The sequence below is a fragment of the Vanessa tameamea genome, chromosome 16 (genome assembly GCF_037043105.1).
Source record: "Vanessa tameamea isolate UH-Manoa-2023 chromosome 16, ilVanTame1 primary haplotype, whole genome shotgun sequence".
In the NCBI taxonomy this organism is placed as follows: Eukaryota; Metazoa; Arthropoda; class Insecta; order Lepidoptera; family Nymphalidae; genus Vanessa; species Vanessa tameamea.
In genome coordinates, this window is record NC_087324.1 from 1,600,640 (window position 1) to 1,622,163 (window position 21,524).

The 21,524-nt window shown below is 31.5% G+C and overlaps 1 protein-coding gene across 1 annotated transcript in view; it reads right to left on the minus strand.

The window, feature by feature from the left end:
• Positions 1 to 8,361: 8,361 nt before the first annotated feature.
• LOC113393157 (TBC1 domain family member 12-like) overlaps positions 8,362 to 21,524 on the minus strand; it is a 48,074-nt gene continuing 34,911 nt past the window's right edge. The window contains exons 3-7 of the mRNA XM_064217240.1: positions 13,000 to 13,206; positions 10,934 to 11,549; positions 9,970 to 10,098; positions 9,687 to 9,879; positions 8,362 to 8,795 (exon numbers count right to left, since the gene is read on the minus strand). Of these exons, the coding sequence (XP_064073310.1) occupies positions 8,581 to 8,795; positions 9,687 to 9,879; positions 9,970 to 10,098; positions 10,934 to 11,549; positions 13,000 to 13,206 (1,360 nt within the window). The 3' untranslated portion in view covers positions 8,362 to 8,580. The remainder of the gene's footprint in view (positions 8,796 to 9,686; positions 9,880 to 9,969; positions 10,099 to 10,933; positions 11,550 to 12,999; positions 13,207 to 21,524) is intronic.

Below are 21,524 nucleotides of genomic sequence, written 5' to 3' on the forward strand. Positions count from 1 at the left end.
GGATCCCCTTACTTATCGTACGAGGCGGATAGGTCAGAATAGACGTCACTCGTTATTGAGTAGGGGAATTTGAAAATGATACAGTTTAGTCGATATGAGGGCAGGTTAGGGCCTCGTTTCCTTATTCGTTAAAAATATTTTCGGTAATTTCGAATAAAATTTGATTTTTGCTAATTTTGTTATATACCCACTTTGTTTGTTATTTGATATATGATAGAATAGATATAGAATAGTAGAAGTATAGAATACATGGATCCTAATTGATAAATGCGGGTGTATTAATTTGTTGGTGTATAACCCAACCAGCGTCTTAAAATAAGCTCCAACCTTATCCATAAGAGGTGTCTTTTCCCAGCTTTAAAATACTCACAAGTTGTTTTTTAATTGGCAACGCTTTGCTTTGATTGTATTTAACATAACATAAAATACATATATAATTGTATTTAACTAACATGACTGTATTTTTAGATATTGAAAAAGAGTAACTACTGAGTTTCTTGCCGGTTCTTCTCGGTAGAATCTACATTCCGAACCGGTGGTAGCTTTACTTAAAATAGTTTGTTAAATGACGATTCAAAAGTCCTTGTAAAAGTCTAATTGAATAAAGTATATTTTGATTTTGATTTTTAATGAACAATATCCTAAAATTTTGCATCATCTTATAAACATAGGTATTTATAAAAAAGTACGGTTGACACAAACATAATTTGAATTAAAAATAATATCTATAATGACAAAGTCGTATGCTAATATGATTTAATAAATTGAATAAATAAAATATGTAATTTAATATACTATTAACCTTCTCGTGTACTAGCACGTGTTTTAATTCTGAGAAAATTTTCTTTATAAGGAAAAGTTATCGTTATATTAAAATGAGTTTTCATATGGATATTTCAATGATCTATTATATTAAAACATCGTTCTACCGAGCGTTATATTTCATCGGTAGGGCCGAAGCACAAAAATTCGATAGGAAGCCGCAACGCAATAATATTAGAACACGAGATGATATAAATATGTTCAACCTAACAATGACAGTGGATCGCCTATGAAATCGCATAACAATTTTGTTTTGATTTTTGTGTTTTGACTATTTATTATTGTTTACTACCTAATGGCGAGTGTGCGTTATTATAACCCTTTTTTATATACAAATATTCGATGCATTTGAATAACGAAGGATAAACGTTTACAATACAACGAAAAACCAGCACAGAAGTGAATGTAATAGAAATGTATTAATATTACAATTGTAAATCAGATCTATAATATATAGATAAAGGCGATTGTAATCTATAAAACAGAATAATTAATACATGGATTTGATTTTATATATTTGTCTGCAATATGACGATGATTCAGCCGCGACCGTCAATTTCAAGAAAGGCTTACCATCCACGGAAGACATATCATAGTACATAAATGTATGCTAAATGTTAATTTATCTAATAGAATAAAACATATTATAAATTTACTTGTTCCCTCGAACAATTGAATGGATAGGAAAGAAGATATTTTTTTTATATTATGGGTCTTGGATCGGCAGGTTATAACCGATGAACTTTAAAAATCAGTGTTAGATTACCACACGCGATCTAGAAGCTGCATAGTAGCTTTTTGAAACAATATTATAGATGTATTTTTTATTTCTTAGAAGTTATTACTGTGACAGAAAATTATGTTAACAAATTTAAATTTTATTGTTTTACATTTTGGTTAACTTCACGTTTATATGTTTTACGTTTTACGAATCTACCATACATGTTTTGATAAACACAGCACATGTAGAATAACATCAATTAATTAGTAAGTTAATACACTGTCTGGATGACGAATTTCTTTCAGAAAACGTATGTCGATCTTAAAATTAAACCAATCACGTTTGAGTTCCTTTAATTCGATTTATTTGTCCTCTTTCGTGACAATTGTGTTCTAATTCGTCCTACCTACTAATTTCCCAAACTCTCCCATGTTCAACTTTAAGTCGTAACTTCCTTCCCAGTGACGCAAGAGAAGCGGTCCCTAAAAACTTATTTAAGGTCAAGGTCAAAAGTACGCTACGTAACATTCATAACAGTTTGTACCGGTTTCATCCCGTATATAACTTTCTCAAAAGGTTGTACCCATTCTGTTTCTGTTTCCCACCGCTATAACAAACATTTGTTAAATTTTTATTCTGTGTAATTGCTCTTTTTTTATGTAACATTTCCAACATGTTTAATCTGATCAACTTTTAAATTAATTAAAAGATAATTTATTTGGGCATTATGTATCCAACTTTTGCACAATTTGTCCAAATTGATTAATAAATTAAAGCCTTTCCTATTTACTTTATCTGCTAACAGTACGATATTCATTAAAATCAATTAAAATGATTCTATTTTCAACCAAAACGGAATAGGCCAACATTAACCAAAGTATGCATAATAATGTAGGTATAATTCCATTAATTCTACAAATTGAGGTTATCTGAAACGGCTCTTAGTCGATAACCTTTTAAATCATACCGCTACACATCAATTTTTAAAACAATTTTATCATAATTATTATAATTACGTAACGTACGTATATGTTAGAAGATGCGTAACGCGCTTAAGAATTTTTTACTTATTCCTTGTTTTATATGGAGGTGTTACATTACTTTAAAAAAATCAATTTTACCTTTTGACGACTTAATTAGACGGGACATTTTATATTGAAACTCGCTAACCGTTTCCGAGTCGAACCGTTTGCCGAGATGGCCCAGTGGTTGGAACGCGTGTATCTTAATCGATGATTTCGGGTTCAAACCCAGGCAAGCACCACTGAATTTTCATGTGCTTAATTTGTGTTTATAATTCATCTCGTGCTCGGCGGTGAAGGAAAACATCGTGAGGAAACCTGCATGTGTCTAATTTCAACGAAATTCTGCCACATGTGTATTCCACCAATCCGCATAGGTGCAGCGTGGTGTAATATGCTGCAAAACTTTCTCAAAGGGAGAGGAGGCTTTAGCCCAGCAGTGGGAAATTTACAGGCTGTTGATGATTGATGAACCGTTTCCGATTTCGAATGTGGGAAATAGGAATAATATTTATTTTGTTGCCACCCACACAGTCTAGGTTATACCATACAAAAACCCACTTATTGTAACTGTGTACATAAAATCGCTGCTAATTAAATAAATGGTATTTCATCTTTTTCCTGCTGCATATATTTTTTTCAATAGCATCCATTGCAGCCATGGAAACATTGATTTCGCCAATCTATAAAAGTAAAGCTGCTTTTTCTCAATCATTCAATATTATAACAGTGCGAGCAACTAATGCGATATTATTACGCCTTAACATTTCACAGAGCAAGTTAATAAAAATATACAACAAACAAAACATTCAATTATTGATCAAAGGTAACCTTTTCAATTTTAATAGTCTTAATTTCTACATTAATATGTTTAAAATAAATATTTCTAATTCTACAAGTGACGATAAATCGGGTCAATGAGCGAGCAATGGAAAAGCAGCTGGCCCAGGCTCGAACCCGTGGGACACCACGAGTCGTTAAATACCACATACACCCTCGCAAGGGAAACAAACTATTTTACTCGATGGCTTTGTGCGAGCTAATCTGGGTAAGTATTGATATTTGAGATGATTCTTAGTGTCAATGGGTATAGGCGGTTAATAATGCTTCTATTCTATTGAATTCTATTGAATAAAGGAATTTGAGTTTGAGTTTGAATATTACTTACCAACAGGTGGTCCATTTGCCAGTTCGTCTACATTATTCCAATATATATTTTAATTGGTAAACTCGTCTTAGTAAGTACCACTTACTCATCAGGTATTCTGTCGCTAAGCAGTAATACTGAGCATTGTAAGGTAGTGTAAGTGAGCCAGTGTAACTACAGGCGCAAAGATCATAACACCTTAGTTCCTAAGGTTGGTGGCGCACTGTCGATGTAGAGAATAACCACTTAACATCAATTTGTGTTGTCTCGGATGAGTTTGCTAGCTCCTTTTAAACATTGCTTTGACAGTTTACAAAATACTTATCCCATTTCCACAAAATCTGGTTTAAAAGGTTTGGCCTTAGAGGTTTTTGTTAGGATTATGTCCATTGTCCAATTATCAAAAAGTAGTAAAATTGTCTTTGTCTTACTCTCATTGTCTTTGATTAGTATCGACGATTTTTGACAGTACGTCAGGCTATGTATGAGTTGGATTTTTGCTGTATAAGTCTTTAATAATAAGTACATATATTATATAAATAGTAAATTAATTATTCAACAAGGCTTTTAACTTAGTATTAATAAAGACAGTTTTGAAGCAGCACCTAGTAGTTTAACAAATATAATTTGACCTTGAAAACGTCTGTCAGAGGTAAAGTTCTGAGGGCCACCTGTCAATTATCATTTAAAAGTTACAATACCGACTACCCAATAAATAAAAAATAGAATATTAATTCCTTATTATTTGGTAAAATAGGATGATTTTTCTCACCCTCCTGCCTGCCTTATTTGGGGTCGGCGCAGCATGTCTTCTTCCATACTCGAGATTTATAATATTCGGATATATGTTGAATAGGATTAAAAACAAAAACAAATCTGTGTTGATAAATTTTATTTTATAATTAAATTTAAAACTTTAAATTATGGGGCCAAGTTACTCTTGATTACATTATTAATATTAATTTAACTAAAATTACACGAGATGGCATTATTATAATATCAGTCAACGTCACAACTGCATTTCAACTAACACTAAACATGAAATTAAATGAAACATATTTATTCGTTTCATTTATTTAAGCATACAATATATTCAACAAAATAAAGGTTTACATTCGATTAAACATAATAACATATATTATATATATATACATATATGTATATACTATGATGACTATGAACCGAATTCAAATTGAATTTTCAACCAAATCTCAACCCTCGCCAGTCCTAATTTTACTTATGAAAACCTATGAAATCGATTTAATTTAAACAAAATTAAAATTTCGCACTCATTTCTCTAAATTTGTATTGTTTGTAATGCTTATATGTTATGTATGTGGGTTTCACTAGTTCTATAGAACATTACGACTAGCTCAAATTGTAATCGGATGTCAGCATCGATGTTGCAATATGCAATTCAAAAGTCTACTTTAATAAATATTTTAAATTTTTAAAGAGTACCAATAATTGTTATTTTTTTTAAATTTATATTTTATAAACTTTATTTTATAAACAGACACATTCATTTATAATTAAATAGAGTAATAAGATATATATAAAATATATCTTATATATTTTAAAATAAAACAGATATATTTTATAATAAAGTGCAAAATAAAAAGTGAATATAAATATTATAGATTTTTAAATATAATACCATAAGCTATAAACTCAAACAATTTACAGTATTATAATTTTTTTTTCAATGTGGCAAGATCTCTACACTACAAAGTTGAATTAAAGCTGTTAAAATTAAATCTAAATAAAATTAAGTCGGCGCCACACATTCGCTCAAATTTTTACGAGTAATTTTAATGAAATGGTAAAATATTTGTAAAAATCCAAAAAATATATTACAAAATTAGATTCTATTTTATTCTTTGATATTTGGCACTTGTTAAAGTAAAAACATAAAAATATTCCTAAGACTTCCAAAGTACTACTTAAATGTGAGTACATTCATGATTTGTTTAAAAGATCTAAAAATTATATTGGTTTTAGATAGCAAGTAGTTTTTATCATTTTATCGAATGTGTGGCGTCGGGGTTTAAACGACATTAATTTTCTATAGCAAAATTTATTTATCTCATGACATATACACTGGCTGATTAATTATATTAATATAAAAAAAATATATAAATTTAGTCACAGTAAAAAGTCAAAACACATTTTTTTAATGTAATGACAATATATAAAAGAAATTGAGATAAACAAATTTTGCATTTACATACATATAAACAGACAATCTCTAATTATTAATATAAATATCTATAATTAATAATAATTATTATTAAAGATTCGAATCTTCTTCTTCAAAGATCTTTCGATTACACATTAACTATTAGGCCGGTCCGACTACTCGTTGATTGATTTTCATAGATACATTGAAATAATTATACAATAATTACAAAGTAAATTTAATTGACAATATTTATAGAATAACTATTTACATTATTTACAACACTGGTATATGTCTAAACGAATATTATTTATTATATAGAAGATATATATAATAAATTTGAATATTAATTTGATTACTATCCATACCAGTAAAGAAATGTTTTAATAGCGTTCTATTTTGTGGTAATTCATACACTTTTCACATGTCTGATGCGCTCTTTACAAGTGAAAGTTTTTTGTGGAAAAAATTAGTGTATATAATTAAAAAACAAGAATGATTATTTAAAATATAATTCTTGTATTGCATAAATAAATTTAATAAAGTATGAATAAATTATCTCACTAAAAATTTATATAAAAAAAATAATGTTTTGCTGTCCATACTCTTTCCATTTTCCTTATTGGTATACGTTTAATAGACATGTTCGGCTATGAAGGAACCTTCGTGTATAATAGTAGACACACATATATTCACCTGTGAGTTTTGCCCAACAATTGAACACTTACAGACTGGCAAACCAATTTAGTAATAAAATATTATATTATTAAAGATTATATTAACAAAAAACAAAACAGGCGTTGTTGATTGGTTGACATAAATTAATTATTAAATGAGGTCGTACACGAAGTAATTAAAAACTAACCATATCAAGACAGTTTCAATATGTATTAGATATTGTATATAAATATTTTTAAACTGAGCTTTATATATTTCTACTATGATATGTGTTTACACCACTTATAAAAATAAGCAGTTAATTTTTCTAAAACGCCTACACTTGCTACATTTCTAGCGACAATTTAAGTTTGAAAATGATTTGAACATTGATTGCGATTGCTATTATGATTAGTTTAATCGAATACAGTTTAAAGCATCTCCGGTAACATTCATGTTGATGAAATAACTGCATATTTCAAGTTTGGAATATGTTTATATATTTAAAAAATATATAATATAAACGAAAAAAAAAACTTACGAAATAAATAATAAATAAATATGGATATTTTTCAAACCGGTGGTAGAGTGGTAAATATTGATTAAAAATGCTTTAACGAAAATTTACTTGAATAAAGTACATTTGATTAGATTTGAATCCAAGGGTGATATGTAAAAAAGATATATTATTTTCGACGTATTGTAATATACATTATAATTTTCTTTATTTTTTATTCTTCAACTAGCTGACACTTAAAACCAATAACGTAGGCCTTTTTAAGCCGACTGATGAATATGAATGTTGAATCATACATGTTTATCTACTCGAATATTAACTATATTTTAATTAGAAGTTGTCTAAAATGTATGTAACAATAAACAAAATGGCGTTTTGAGATTCTTTATAGTTAAGTAGCATATCAAATTGTAGCTTAGTTTTTAAAATCTTACCGATCTAGTCCAAAATAGATCCAATTACAGGACATATATATTTAGAACTATATTATTTATATGAGGAAAATATGTACAGACTATAACATTATAGACACATATTATTAAAGAATTATGGATTAAATAATATGCGTTCTAAATAATATATATATATATATACATTTTATTAATATCTACGATACTACCTTAAAAAATTGGTGCACAGATCACAATTTTTCATAACACGATAACTTCTATATCATAATTTCTATACATCTCCACAACCCTCATAAACTATACAAGGGTCGATATTTATGTATATATCATTATAATAGTAACAACATTAGTTCTATATTTATTCGCCCAATAAATGTTGCTATACGATTAATTACGAATCTCCCGAAATGACAGCCGATCTCTCTTGGCAAGAGTTTTGGTTTACAAACAACTTTGACCTTGAAATGAAATTATATCATTGGTCGAGATCTAAATAAACGTTTTGAATGTCGGCGAAGTTATTACGGGATCTTTGAAAGTAGAATTAAAACGGATATACGTAGATCAGTAAAAGAGTATTAAGATTTATTAATCCAGAACTGTTAACAAATCGCATATAGTATTTAAATCGAAGCTTTTTAATTCATCCATATAATTTTAACAGAAGACCAGCTTCTTGATTTATTTATTATGTTAACTTTAATAATTTGGGATACATTGTCAAATTATTTTGAGCGCTAAATGTATGGACTGTTTTCAATAATTTCGAATCCGATTTAGAACTTGGTAAGATAATATCATTAACATTTATTATTCACTATCTAATATATAGAAATAACGTGAAATATTAGATAAAATATAACAATTGAATGTTTCAGTTTTCGTTTAGAAGAAAATTGAAATTGGAATATAAGCGATAGTTACTATTCTGTGAATTTTGGATTATTGCAAAGCCTGCCAGTATACAAAAGTTTTATATAATTTGGTGAACAATGATGAAGAAGATTATTTTTTAAATAGATCGTTAACTAAGTATAAAACCTAACTACAATTTCATTAAATACTATAACTTAAATAATCCATTGAATACCCACTCACATGTATATCATAATCGAAGTGTCACGTCATCGTCCAGGCTGTTTTCCACCGGGCAGCAGGAGACTAACTCCTCGAAGGACATGCCGTCGAGGGTCATCGAGATGGAGGATATGCTTTTGAATAGTGCCTCTGGATCTAGATCCTCGGGGAGTTTGGTGAGGAACTGAGCGGCGGATATGAAGTCCATGTCTTTCAGCTCGTCTTGGTACAGATGGAGGATACCTAAAAGTAAATTGTTCGTTATTTATTATGCAACTAATTAATATCATATTCAATATTTTATATGACTTAATTGGAGATATAAATGTTTTATGATATATTTTATCTATACAATCATTTTCAATGGTCAATCTATTTTTATTTTTTTTTGATTTAGCTATTTTCATTGAAGTAACTTAATATAACTGATATGAAACAAAACAAAGTCATTACAATATTTTTATATGTATAATCATAATATTATTCAGATATGTATAATCAAAAGTTTATATATATATTTATTTATATAACAGGTAAAAAATTAAAAAACTTTGACACATACTAGTTTCTAGCTATCATTCATACAATGCAATTTCTACGTTGCGTTCCTTGGCCGTGCCGTTGGTTTAAACGGGGTCAGTACAACATTTGCATCTGTTGTAGTTTCAAGGCAATCGTTAAAATAGCGTGTTATGTAATTGTTTAAATATATAATTGTTACGAAGACGTAATGAAGGATCTAAGGCGAGCCTTTACTGAGGATACTAAAGCTTGATAGGTACCAACATCTAACCAATAACAATTATCTCAATCAAGGCCGGATCTACTATATGGCTTTTTGGGCTTTAGCCCAGGGACCCATGCATTCAAGGGGGCCCAGCTGAGTCAAGTCAAAGTCAAAAATAGACGATAATGCGAAAGAATCCATGACTTTATTAAATTAAACAGGTCGTATGGTTTCAAGTCTACGCTCAGATATGTTTTAAGTGGGCCCCAAAGCAGTGTTAGCCCAGGGCCCCCTAAACTTACGATCCGGCCCTGATCTCAATTATATTTGCGGTCGACATAAATATACATATCACTGGTATTGAAGTCTACGAGACACAGGGTGCTCGGAAAGCGAGCGGGCAGTACCGAGCGCGGCGTTGAAGAGGAAGGAGTCCCCGTCGCGCAGGAACACGTCCCACACGCGGCAGGCGGCGTCCAGCGGCATGGCCTTGGCGAAGGCCGTGTACAGCCACTCCAGCAGGTACAGCTCGGGCGCCACGGCGTCCGCCAGCGCCGGCAGGTGGCGCCGCAGCAGCCGCGCGTACGCCTTCCACAGCCGCTGCGCACGCGGGGATCGTTAGCGATGCGAGCACCTCGCGCCTCGCGCCTCGCGCCTCGCACGTGCGGCCGGGTGAGGGTCGTATTGTACCTGCATAGTGTCGCCGTCTCGGGTGAAAGCGGCGCGTAGGACCGGCCCATCGAGGAGATTAGCGAAGCAGACGAACGCTTGAGGCGCTTCCATGTTCAGGATGAGCACGGCAGCTATGAATGACATACCCTGGAAACCACATCTCAGTTTTTAGCAACAGACCACCGACTAAAATTTAAAACAAATTATGGTTTTGGGATCCAACTTGGAAGACGAATGATACGTCAGTTTGAAACACGCCACTATTGGAGCATCTGCATTTTAAGTAAACAATTTCCTCTTGACATTTTGAAAATAAGTCCATAGATACTCGTACTCCTACTTTTTTAAACCAGGCGACCTAAAACGAATGTGAAATTATCTCCAAGGTAGGAGGAAAGAGGCATCTTTTGTGCCGTATCAACAAATATCAAATGTAATTGTGGCTAAATGTATGACAAGCTTTACATTTAAAACAATAATAAAATGCGAATACATAACATTAAACACAAAAAATTACGTATAAAAATATATCATCACGCTCCAACATTGATTCATTATATATCATATTCATAGATTATTATTGTTACTAATCAAGTTTATGTCCAACATAGTGTCTGTGTGTACGAATAATTTGATATCAAAATGAATGAAAACAAAATATATCGAACTATCAAGACAAATTTGGTTACTACTTAGCCTCGTTACAGCTAGCACTTACAACTGCAAATTATAAGGTTCAGAAATCTAACACCATCTAAATGTAGGAAAATCCAAGTTCTCGGTAGCCGTCATAATGTCTTAAGCTCCAAAGTTTGGTGACGCATTGGCCATTTAGGGAATGGTTAATATTTCTTATAGCGCCAGTGTATATCTGCATCGGTAACCCCTAAACATTTGTTGGCACAATTATCACTCCGCCTATCGTTCTAACAAGTAACACTTCTGTGAAAAGTGAAACGTTGATTTAGAGATTAATAATTACCTGAATGTAACCAATATCTGGCCTATAACACACGTACGCCGCCAGCAGCTCGTGTAGCACATCGAAATACGGTCCACCCGGTTGAAATATACACAAATGTGGAAACGTCCGCGCTATGTCCAACTGGATCAGCTCCATCGAACATTCGTCACTATAATCTAGTAAATTGGGGTTAGACTTCGAACAACACTTCTTCGGCCCAGGATCGACGTTTATAGATTTCAAGTTCTGCTCACTAAAATTCCTCGGTAATCCCAATCTTGGTTTTTCCGATTTTTCTTCAATCCTGTCGTCCATTTTGGCCAACTTCTCCGTTCTTTTCGACGATCTCTCTTCACATTTGGAAAATTCTCCGCTAGAAAGCCTGTCTTCTAGTTTTTGGTCATCTTTCTTGGGTTCATCGTGTTTACAGTCGCAGGAATTTTTCGTGTGGACTTTTAACCGTTTCCTCCTCAGCTGTGCTTCTTGAAGTTTCTGTTTCGCTTTAGCGACGTAATCTTCGTACATTTCGTGTGTTATTTTCAATTTGTTTTCAATAGCGAGTTGCCAGACTCGACCCCTTATCGCCGGTGGAAGTCCGCTCCACCAAAGATCCAATGTACGTTTTGCGTTTTTCCTGCAAGAGAACATTTAATTTTATTGAAATTATATCGAATTACATACTACTACATAAGTGGCACTACAGTATGAACTTGGCAACATCATAATTAACAAGAAAATATACTAATTTTAGCCCTTGGGTAGTACCCAAAATATTTAAAACATTATAACGTCTTTATCTTGGCATTGTTTATACCTAAAACATATTTTTATAATAACAAATACATATAATACAATAAAGTAAAGATTGGGCTAGAGTGTGATACGCCATTAAAAACATGTAAAAAAAGAATAATCTTAAAACTCAAACAATATGTGCCAAAAAACCCATTAAACAGCAGCGCAGATAACATGGGTTTAATTCAATACAACAATAGTGATTGCAAAGAAATCAACAAAAACAATGGATCTCATGTAAATCGCGAGCATTGTTCACTTCACAATATATAACCCGTCCCCATTATGACTTAGCGGATGATGGATAGGACGTCTGTGGTAGATAACGGGTGGAGGAAAAACAAAAACACGTCGGAATATTTATATTCAGTTACACTTTCAGATTTACTTTACACTCGGCGAGAGAAAATTTTACGCTACAAATATATTATTTTGTACATACGTATCATTTTCTGATTTAGCTATTTTACTCGCGTTAAAATTTTAAATTAGTTTTATACATTAAATAAATATATACGTAAATTGTTATAACTTTTGATAGTCTCAACCCATTTTTCGTTGAATACTGCCTGTATCCAAAGTACTCCATAATAATTATAGTTCAAAGGTTTTCATTTGTAATTTGGACCGTCATGAAGATACAGACAGACAATCTTACAAATGATCATGTGTAATATAAAGTATTTTCTTTGCATTGATAGAGATATACTATTTATGTTTACGTCATAATCTCATATAAATTTATGCCAATGTAAAACTTGAACTTCGAATTAGAGGGTCAATTACGATTCACGTAGCTATCAAAATACACTTCATTTTTCAATCAAAATATATGGACTCGAACACGTTAATATATATTACGTAATCACATGTCGATCGACTTTTTACCCTTGGGTATAACACGAACTCGTGTAAGTTTGTTTGATTATAGCTTATACTCGGAACGTGCAATATATAAGCATTACTTAGACAAATGTAACATAAAATTGACGCGTTTCGTAAGAAAAAATCCAAGAAAATAAATTACTAACTAGCTATTATCAGTATTTGTTAAAATTATCTCAATTAGATAATTAAATAACTATTTTCGCTTAATCTTAAATAGAGAACATCTTAAACCGGTTATAGTTAACTACTTTCTTATAAAAGTAAAAAATAAGACAAAATCTTAAATGTTTTGGAAAAATTCACTCTCACATAAATCGCTCATCCATTCATTGTCATTCATTACGCTAAATATTCTCCAATAGAACAAACGTTGGGACGTTAATGATTTCAATCAGTCTTACATGTTATGCCAATCAGGTAGTATTGTTTGCGTCCATTCTCGCGCGTGTCTTGCGAGTCTCTCCTCCATTCGTATTGATTCTTGCAATCTTGCATGCCTTGCTGCTGCCTCTCTTTCCACTCTGCGCCTCGCTGCCTCGACCATTCTAGCGTGTTCTGCCTTGTGTCGCAGCGCCTCTTCCGTGCATTTTGCTGGTAGGTTTGAAGGCCTGAAATAGTTAATGCCGATCAAATCACAAACATTGTTTAATTAAAATGTACACAAAATAATGTTGATATTTTACGCCTACGTAATAGTCAAACAAGGAAGAACCAAAGTTATTCTAGTTCCATTTCGTTTAAAAGTCAAGTATTTTAATAACTAAATCTTGTAAACATGTACTTATGTGATGAATGCATTGCGAACTTGTGGTACAGTCAAAAACAATAACATGAAAATGATGACATCATAATTACAAAATATAAACACGGCCCTAATAAAAATCGTTTGCTCAACTTTATAGCGAACTTGTTTTTGATCGAGCCGCTTCGTAATCGGTATCGTAATTAGCGAATACGATGTTACTATTTAACATCTGTTTATAACACATTAAAGCAAACGATTTGAAAATTAACGAAATATTGATTCGTTCGATATATCTCATACAGTAATTAAGGCAGGTTTACACGTCTACTGAGGCATAATTACAGTTAACAATTTCTATATTTAATATTTACCATAAAATTTGATTTCAAAAGTGATGTTTTTTTATTAGATCAAGTACAATCGGGGTAAGAAAAGGTTTGTCACCTTAAGGTCTATTTTCGTGTGCTCAGTATGCGCGATAATCTGCTTTACCGATTGAGTATGACATATTGCGTCGCAATGTACACTATTTTGAACCTAGATGTCATAGTATGTTAGTTTAATTTTATGTGCAGTTTTCTGTTTAATGCTTTAGTTTCAAAATGTCCTAAGAATTTACGACTTGATAAAGGAATGAAAAAACTGACGAAGGTTTTCTTACTCTGACTGTACATTATTGTGATCTGCAAGCACTACCCTTTTAAAACAAAACCAGTCCATTCTCCCCTTTAATAAGTCGACATAAATCCAATAACACAAAAGGAAATCAACAGCTAGTCAGTGAACACGAGCACACCATCGTAATTGTAGGAAATTCCCGGCTAACTGCCGATTGCAATGTTCTCTCCGTTCGTGACTTGCCATGCACACGAAGTACTTATACATGCAAATGGGATTTTGACTCGTGTTCCTTCAGATATAAAGATCGTAATGGTATAATCTAGTCGCAAAGGGCGGCCGTAATCATTCCACGCTCGATGATATATACCTATTCAACTATATACGAGCACCAGATTTTCTGAAAGATTTACGGTGAACGCTTGTATATATTGCGTTGTTTGTGAATGAGAATACCTAGTCGTAATGTAAAAGGTTTTAAATGCTAAACGCCAACGTAGAGCCGAAGAGTTTATTTAATAGTCTCCACTAAAACAGCAACGTCGTTTTTGCTTTAAAGGAAGATGATTTTTAATCAATATTAATTATTCCTATTATTTTATTTATCTTACCCTCGTACTTTGGTATTTCGTTCTTAAAAGCTTAATTCTACATATAATAGTTTTATACAGTTCAACATCGACCTGTCTAAGCCAATGATTTCCAATGTAAACAAAATATTTATAGGATGTATTCGTTAGTTTTAGAATAAATCATCATTGTTGTCATGGCAAATTATTGCATAAACTTATAAACATAACCCTACGCATTTTGTTAGCTTGCTCTTACTTGTCTGATTCCACTATGTTTTTGGAAAAAGATGACCTTTGATCGCAGTCTGAGATTAGTCATAACTAAATTATTTTCAAATATCTATAATCAGAGCATCGGGATAGATTATAAATTTAAGGGTCACGTTGTATCGACAAAAGTATTGGTCGAGTGCCAATTTTCCTCTACAGAATAGGGTCAATGGCAGATAACATAGATGCCTGAAACAGCTCGGATGATATTATATCAACATTAAAACAAATTATGCATCTACTAATAAACACCATAATCAATTGAGTTCGATTTTAGTCACAATAACATCCAAACTATAATAATAAAAATACTCATTTTTTTTTAAATTAAAATGGGAAAGCTTTAAATAAAAAAATCTGTTGATAACTGATAGAGTTCTGAGGGAACAAACTTGAAAGAATTACAAGTAATTGTAGAACATTACAATGTTCCATTATTTTACTAAACGATACTACGTAGGGTGAAAATAATACGATCGGGCGAAGCTGCACGGGCTAATAAATTATTGCAAGCTGTATAATGATGACCTAAAACATAAATTAATCTGTTCTTGTTTATTTATAATCAATCTTAAATATATTGTTACAATTTCTTAACAATCCCGATATAAATTAATACATGACTTAAATTTTATTATTTGTTTTACACTAATTCATGTTAACACAATAAAAACAGACTAAAATCTATATTTCTTCTTATATGTGTTTTTTTTAAACACTACGAATTTAAAAAAAAACGTTTATAAAGCCTGTATATAGGCAACATGTTGAAACCACTGTGTATAATAAATAAAATTTTTATATTGAGAACGTTATAAAGTATCTTACAATCTTATCCGTACATTAAACTCATTGAGTACAAAAAAATAAAAATAAAATGTCTCCATACAGTTAAAGTATTTATTCAATCTATATAAATATAGCATATATGTACATATTGTAACGTTATAATTGGGTGTGTGTTTATATTGACGAGTAATGTGTCAATAGAAAAAAATATTTAAATTTCTTTGAGGCAAAAAATAAAAAAAATCGGTAGAGTTGGAAAAGTTTTTAAACTAAACAAATCCTCAAAAGAAAGTGCTCCGGAAGTCAGATAAATTATTTTAACATTACAAATAGATTTACAAAAACAGCAAATCTATGTTCAAAAATATTTTATTAAAATAAAATGAAAAAGTAATTTTCTTATAATATTCTAAATTTAAATCTAACATAATCGTTTAAATTAAGCTTAATCAAATATTTACTAAATGTAAAAAAAAATACTTTAAGTTCAAGAAAAATATTTAAATACATGTCAAATTTCTACTTTAGGTAAAATTATTCAAAACAACTAAGTTACTTAAAGTTACAAACAAGTCAAGTTTATCAACTTGATTGAACCAAATGTCTAAATAATTATAAATTAATTTAAACAGTAAATTCAAATAGTGAAAAATTATGTTTGAATAAAGTTTCAATAATGTTTCGATAAGGTTTAAATAAGGTTTGAATGCCAAATCTTTTATAAAAGTAAATTTATTTCTAATGAAATCTCGCGCGGTTAAGTTTCGGCGAAAGGTTGAAAAATAATTGTAAAAGGAGAAATCATTCTTATTAGAATATATTACAAATTTCGAAATCCTATACTTTAAAGTTTAATAGTCCAAACGACTTACCCGGTCAATCCCGGTTATTTTTCACAAATAACAAAATGCACCGTGGGAAATATTCTAAAAATTCCCTGTAAAGAACCACAATCGTTGTTACGACACAGTACAATTCGAATAAATTCAAATTACGAAGAAAGATTCAAAACTTACCACGAGGCGACAAATATCGAAATTAATTTTAATAATCTGACATGGATTTATTTCCAATTCTTCATAATAGAACTCACTGTTCATTCAAAAGTTATAAAAGAGTTATAAAAACTTTGAAAATAAATTAGCGTCACATTTCGACAAAAAAAGCGGAAGGAAAGTGAATCTTTTGACAAATGTCAAAGATCATCTCAAAGATAATATAAAGATAATAAATCACAATTAGTTCAGAAATGCATAATGCATAAAAGGTGCATTTAATTTCAAATGTCAAATTTAGCGGTAATTTAAAACTATGCGTAAACATAACCTTAGAAATTGTTGTCAAGTCAATTGACAGATGACATCCAATATTATATGCTAGAAATTGAATAATTTTGTTGAATTTATTTCAAAAGAATGCAAACATGTAACGTGTGCCAAAATTACGTTACAATATATATAAATATACAAAAACAAAATAGTTCAATATTTTTCTTTCCGGTTTGTCAAACGAAACTTTACTTTTTTTTTTAGTGTTCTTTGCGATAAAGATATTTTATTAAAAAGTCTAGATATTTTTTTAAAATTCAAAACAGACAAATTCACATACTTATATTCATATTTTCATCAGTAGTCGATATAAATAAAGTAGTTTCTATTTTAAAAAATACTGTATATATACGTAAAAGTCAAGTCAATGAACGATATCGCATGTAGAGCTCATTAGCTCATCTATACTAATATATAAAGCGGAAGAGTTTGTTTGTTTGTTTGTTTAAACGCGTTAATCTCAGGAACTACTGGTCCGATTTGAAAAATTCTTTTTTTGTTGAATAGTCCATTTATAGAGGAAGGCTTTAGGCTATATAACATTACGCTGCGACCAATAGGAGCGCAGCGACAGTGAGAAATGTTGCAAAAACGAGGAAAATTATTCACATTTATGGACTTTCGATGCGTGCGCAGCATAAACGTTTTAAGTTACTCAAAAAATGTGTATAAAAGATATATTCCTCTTTTAATAATAAAAAAAAGTCCGTGACACTATATGTCTATTTGTTAAGAGTGTGCTAGCAGGCGGGGCGCGGCGGCGGCTGAGGGGGAGGCGGGTCAGCCCCGCCGCCGCGCTCGCCACTCTCACCCGCGGTGTAGTTCTGCGAAGTAGCAATGCACATAACGACTTAAAAAAATTAACATTCTTAATAGTTAAATTATTTATCAAAATTAGGTTTTGTTATCAGCTTATTTGCTCATTATTTTTTATCGTTTAAAATCGGTTACATTTAAATCATAATCTGCTGTAGTTTTAACTTACGATATAAGATAAAATTTCAATGAACATTCCTTCGTACTTTGCAAGTAAACAATTCAAACGTTTCACGGTATAAATAAGGTATAAAAATAACATTACACACGTAAAAAAGTTCAAAATGGCGAGCGATACTTTCACCGATGCAGATTAATCATCACTGAGAAAATAAATTATGCAAATAAGCAAATAGGTGAATATCGTTTAAAATGACTACACAAATAAATTAGTAGTTCAATATTTCAAGTAATTTCTATTACGTTCAAGCATATTCAACACGGTTGTACTATAATCACCTTATGAAATAATAACACCAAAGGAGAAACAATCTAAACTTCTTATTGTTCGGTTTGTTTATCTTATTACGTTTAAGTTAATATTATTTGTTTTCAACCGACTTCAAAAAGGAGGAGGTTATCAATTCGTCTGTATTTTTTTTTTTTATATGTTTGTTACCTCATAACTTTTCACTGGATTTTGATAATTTTTTTTTGTTTGAAAGGTAGTGCTTCCCGTGGGGCCACATTTTAATTTTATCCTGTTACGATGATGGTATCCCTATGAAAACGATATAAGTCCTAAATGTGCATTATGTATGTGCACGATAAATAGGAGAATAACTCAAAATTGTGCCAACCAATTTTAATGATTCTTTTTTTATTATAAAGGATATACTTCAAGGGTACTATGGTGAAAGATTGGTAAGGTTCTGAGCATAGGATCCTTGACAAAGTAACGGTACGGAAGGGAACGGAACAATTTTAAGGAGCACGTTAGCGATACTCGGCCGAATCTTTTAGAAACAAAAATTTTGACAAAAAAAAAAACCGACTCCAAAAGAGAAAAAAAGTAATATGCTCTAAAAAGTAAAAAATAATTGCTTATTATTCTACAACTTAATAATCAAGTAACTTATTCTACTTACCAATATGTAGGTACGTTCTGTGTTTCCACGCAAGGAGATAAGTATGTACCTACCCACTTTAAATCTAACTTAACACAAACCTATGAATAACAAACAATGATCACAATATTTTTTAGATTTATACTATGTAAAATGAAATTAAAAATATTTAGACTATTTAAAAGTCAGCAAAGTTATTACGATAATATATTATAGTTAAAATTATTGTTATTTTCGGAGGCGGTGTCAGCCAAGGTAGGTTTGTAAATATATGATATACTCCAAATTTGTAAATCTGGTCTATCGATAAATACACTTCTTCTTGATGTTTTTTAAACCCTATACGTACATAGTGGTCCTATATAATGACAGAAAATTGGAATCAAAATTGAGTGTTTAAGCAAACATGTCTACCGTCAGGTATTACAATTCATGAACTTTTCTCCTAATCCAAGACAAAGAAAAGTCATTCAGATTTACTATTACATTTCCTGTTGAACGTTTTGTTTGTTTAGGCAGAGTATGAATTTTGTTTGTGATTTATTTATTTACAATTGACTTTTTCTTTTGTCTTACATCCAGATGTCGATACACCTGCATCGAATTGTTAACAAAAAAAATATTCGCAATCGTACACTATTGTACAATATATCTTTTATGTTTAAGAAAAGGGTTGTCATAATTGACCGTATAACAATAAGCAATAAAAACACAGATGTTGGTAATTTATTTAGACAAACTTTACCGGTAATTTTAAGAGGAACTAGAGCAGACATTGTAAGGTCTTGCCTTAAAAGTTCACCGTTATGGAAATTTGTCCATACCTTAAAACTATCTACGAATATGAGAGCACATTTGGGGGGAGGAAGTACAAATTTTCCTTCAAAGTTACTTTTAATAGGAGATGGAAAAGTACCTCATTCTGAAAATAAAATTGAAATTGATCGCGATTTAGGAGAAAAAGTGACTAGCATAGAGGATTTAATATCAAAAGTTTACCCTAATATCGTCGAAATAGAAAATAAAGATTACCAATGGATGTGTCAAAGGGCAATATTGGCGGCGAGAAATAGTAGCGTTGACGAAATTAACGACCTAATTTTAACCAAACTTCCAGGCGATATAACTACCTACACATCTATTGATAATGTAATGGATCAAGAAGATGATGTCCATTACCCACAAGAGTTTCTCAATTCTTTAAACCCGAGCGGCCTTCCACCACATTCCCTGAAGTTAAAAATAGGTGCTGTGATAATTTTACTCAGAAATCTTAAACCACCAAATTTATGTAACGGGACCCGCCTTCAAGTAAAATTCCTTCGCAATAACGTGATCGTTGCAACAGTTTTGACTGGTCCGGCAGTTGGTCAAACAGTGCTTATACCTCGCATCCCAATGATTCCAAATGATTTACCTTTTAATTTTAAAAGAATTCAATTTCCCATTAAGTTATCTTTTGCCGTAACCATTAATAAATCACAGGGCCAAACATTTAAACACGTAGGAATCGATTTACGTCAAGACTGCTTTTCACACGGCCAACTATATGTCGCGTTGTCAAGATCGGGTTGCGGGCAAAATCAGTATGTTCTTCTACCACAAGAAAATAAAACTAAAAATATAATCTACGCTGAAGTACTGTAAAACATATTATTAAATCTTATTGACGATTATAATAACAAAAACCAACGTGAGCAATCAAACGATAATCATGATAGTGTTTCCGACAACTACGCGAACGAAGTCGCGGGCACAGCTAGTTAAAAATAAACATAAACAATCTTTTATAACCAATAATACAGTATCCAGCGCTCCACTAGATGTTACAAAGTATGACGGACAAAAAGGCAAGGTAGCAATTTGTACAATAGTGTCTGGAACGGAAACGACGAGCGATGTCGGCCTGCAATTTGTGGAACTATAACCATTTATAGACCCCGATCTGCTTCTCGTACTTAACGAATTGGTCTGGAAGTACTGTCGACGAGATTTGTACTTATGATGTCATCTACATCATAAGACGCTAACGGGGCGTTGTCTTTCGTAAAATAACTTTTCAACAGTTTTATTTATGAGGGACATTACTATCGGATTACTCAGAGGTTAATCTCGCTAAACAATTATTGATCATATTTCAAGCCTTTTTTTATTTATGAAATACGAGTAACTACTGCGTTTCTTACCGCTTCTTATCGGTAGAATCTACATCTCGAAACAGTGGTAGCTTTAGATTATATACATAGAAACAAAACACTCCACTTAAGGGGAAATTCTTAAGATTTAGAGGCTATTCCACCACAGCGGAAAAAACTGAAAAACCTTGGGCCATGCTCCAATGCGACTTGGTCGATACACGTATAATAAAAGGCACTGTGTTATTATAAGGCACTATTATTTGATGACGAACATTCTATATGCATGAAAACTCCAATTGGATCGTCGCCAAACAAAATACTAATTACGTTTCACCGAGGCACTTAGATACAGGTAATTGAACACACGCGCGCGACATCCCAAAGGTACAGATTCAAATTATGTGTCGCAATTTGATATTCAAAGTAAATTTGTTTTACCCTAACCATGATATGTCAGTAGAAATATTATGACTATATATTATTGATAATTTATCTCACGTTGGAGACATGCCTGTTTTCGAATAGTTTTTTACCTAAAATTCAATTCAATAATAAGCGGCAACACATTCACTCGGAAGGATTG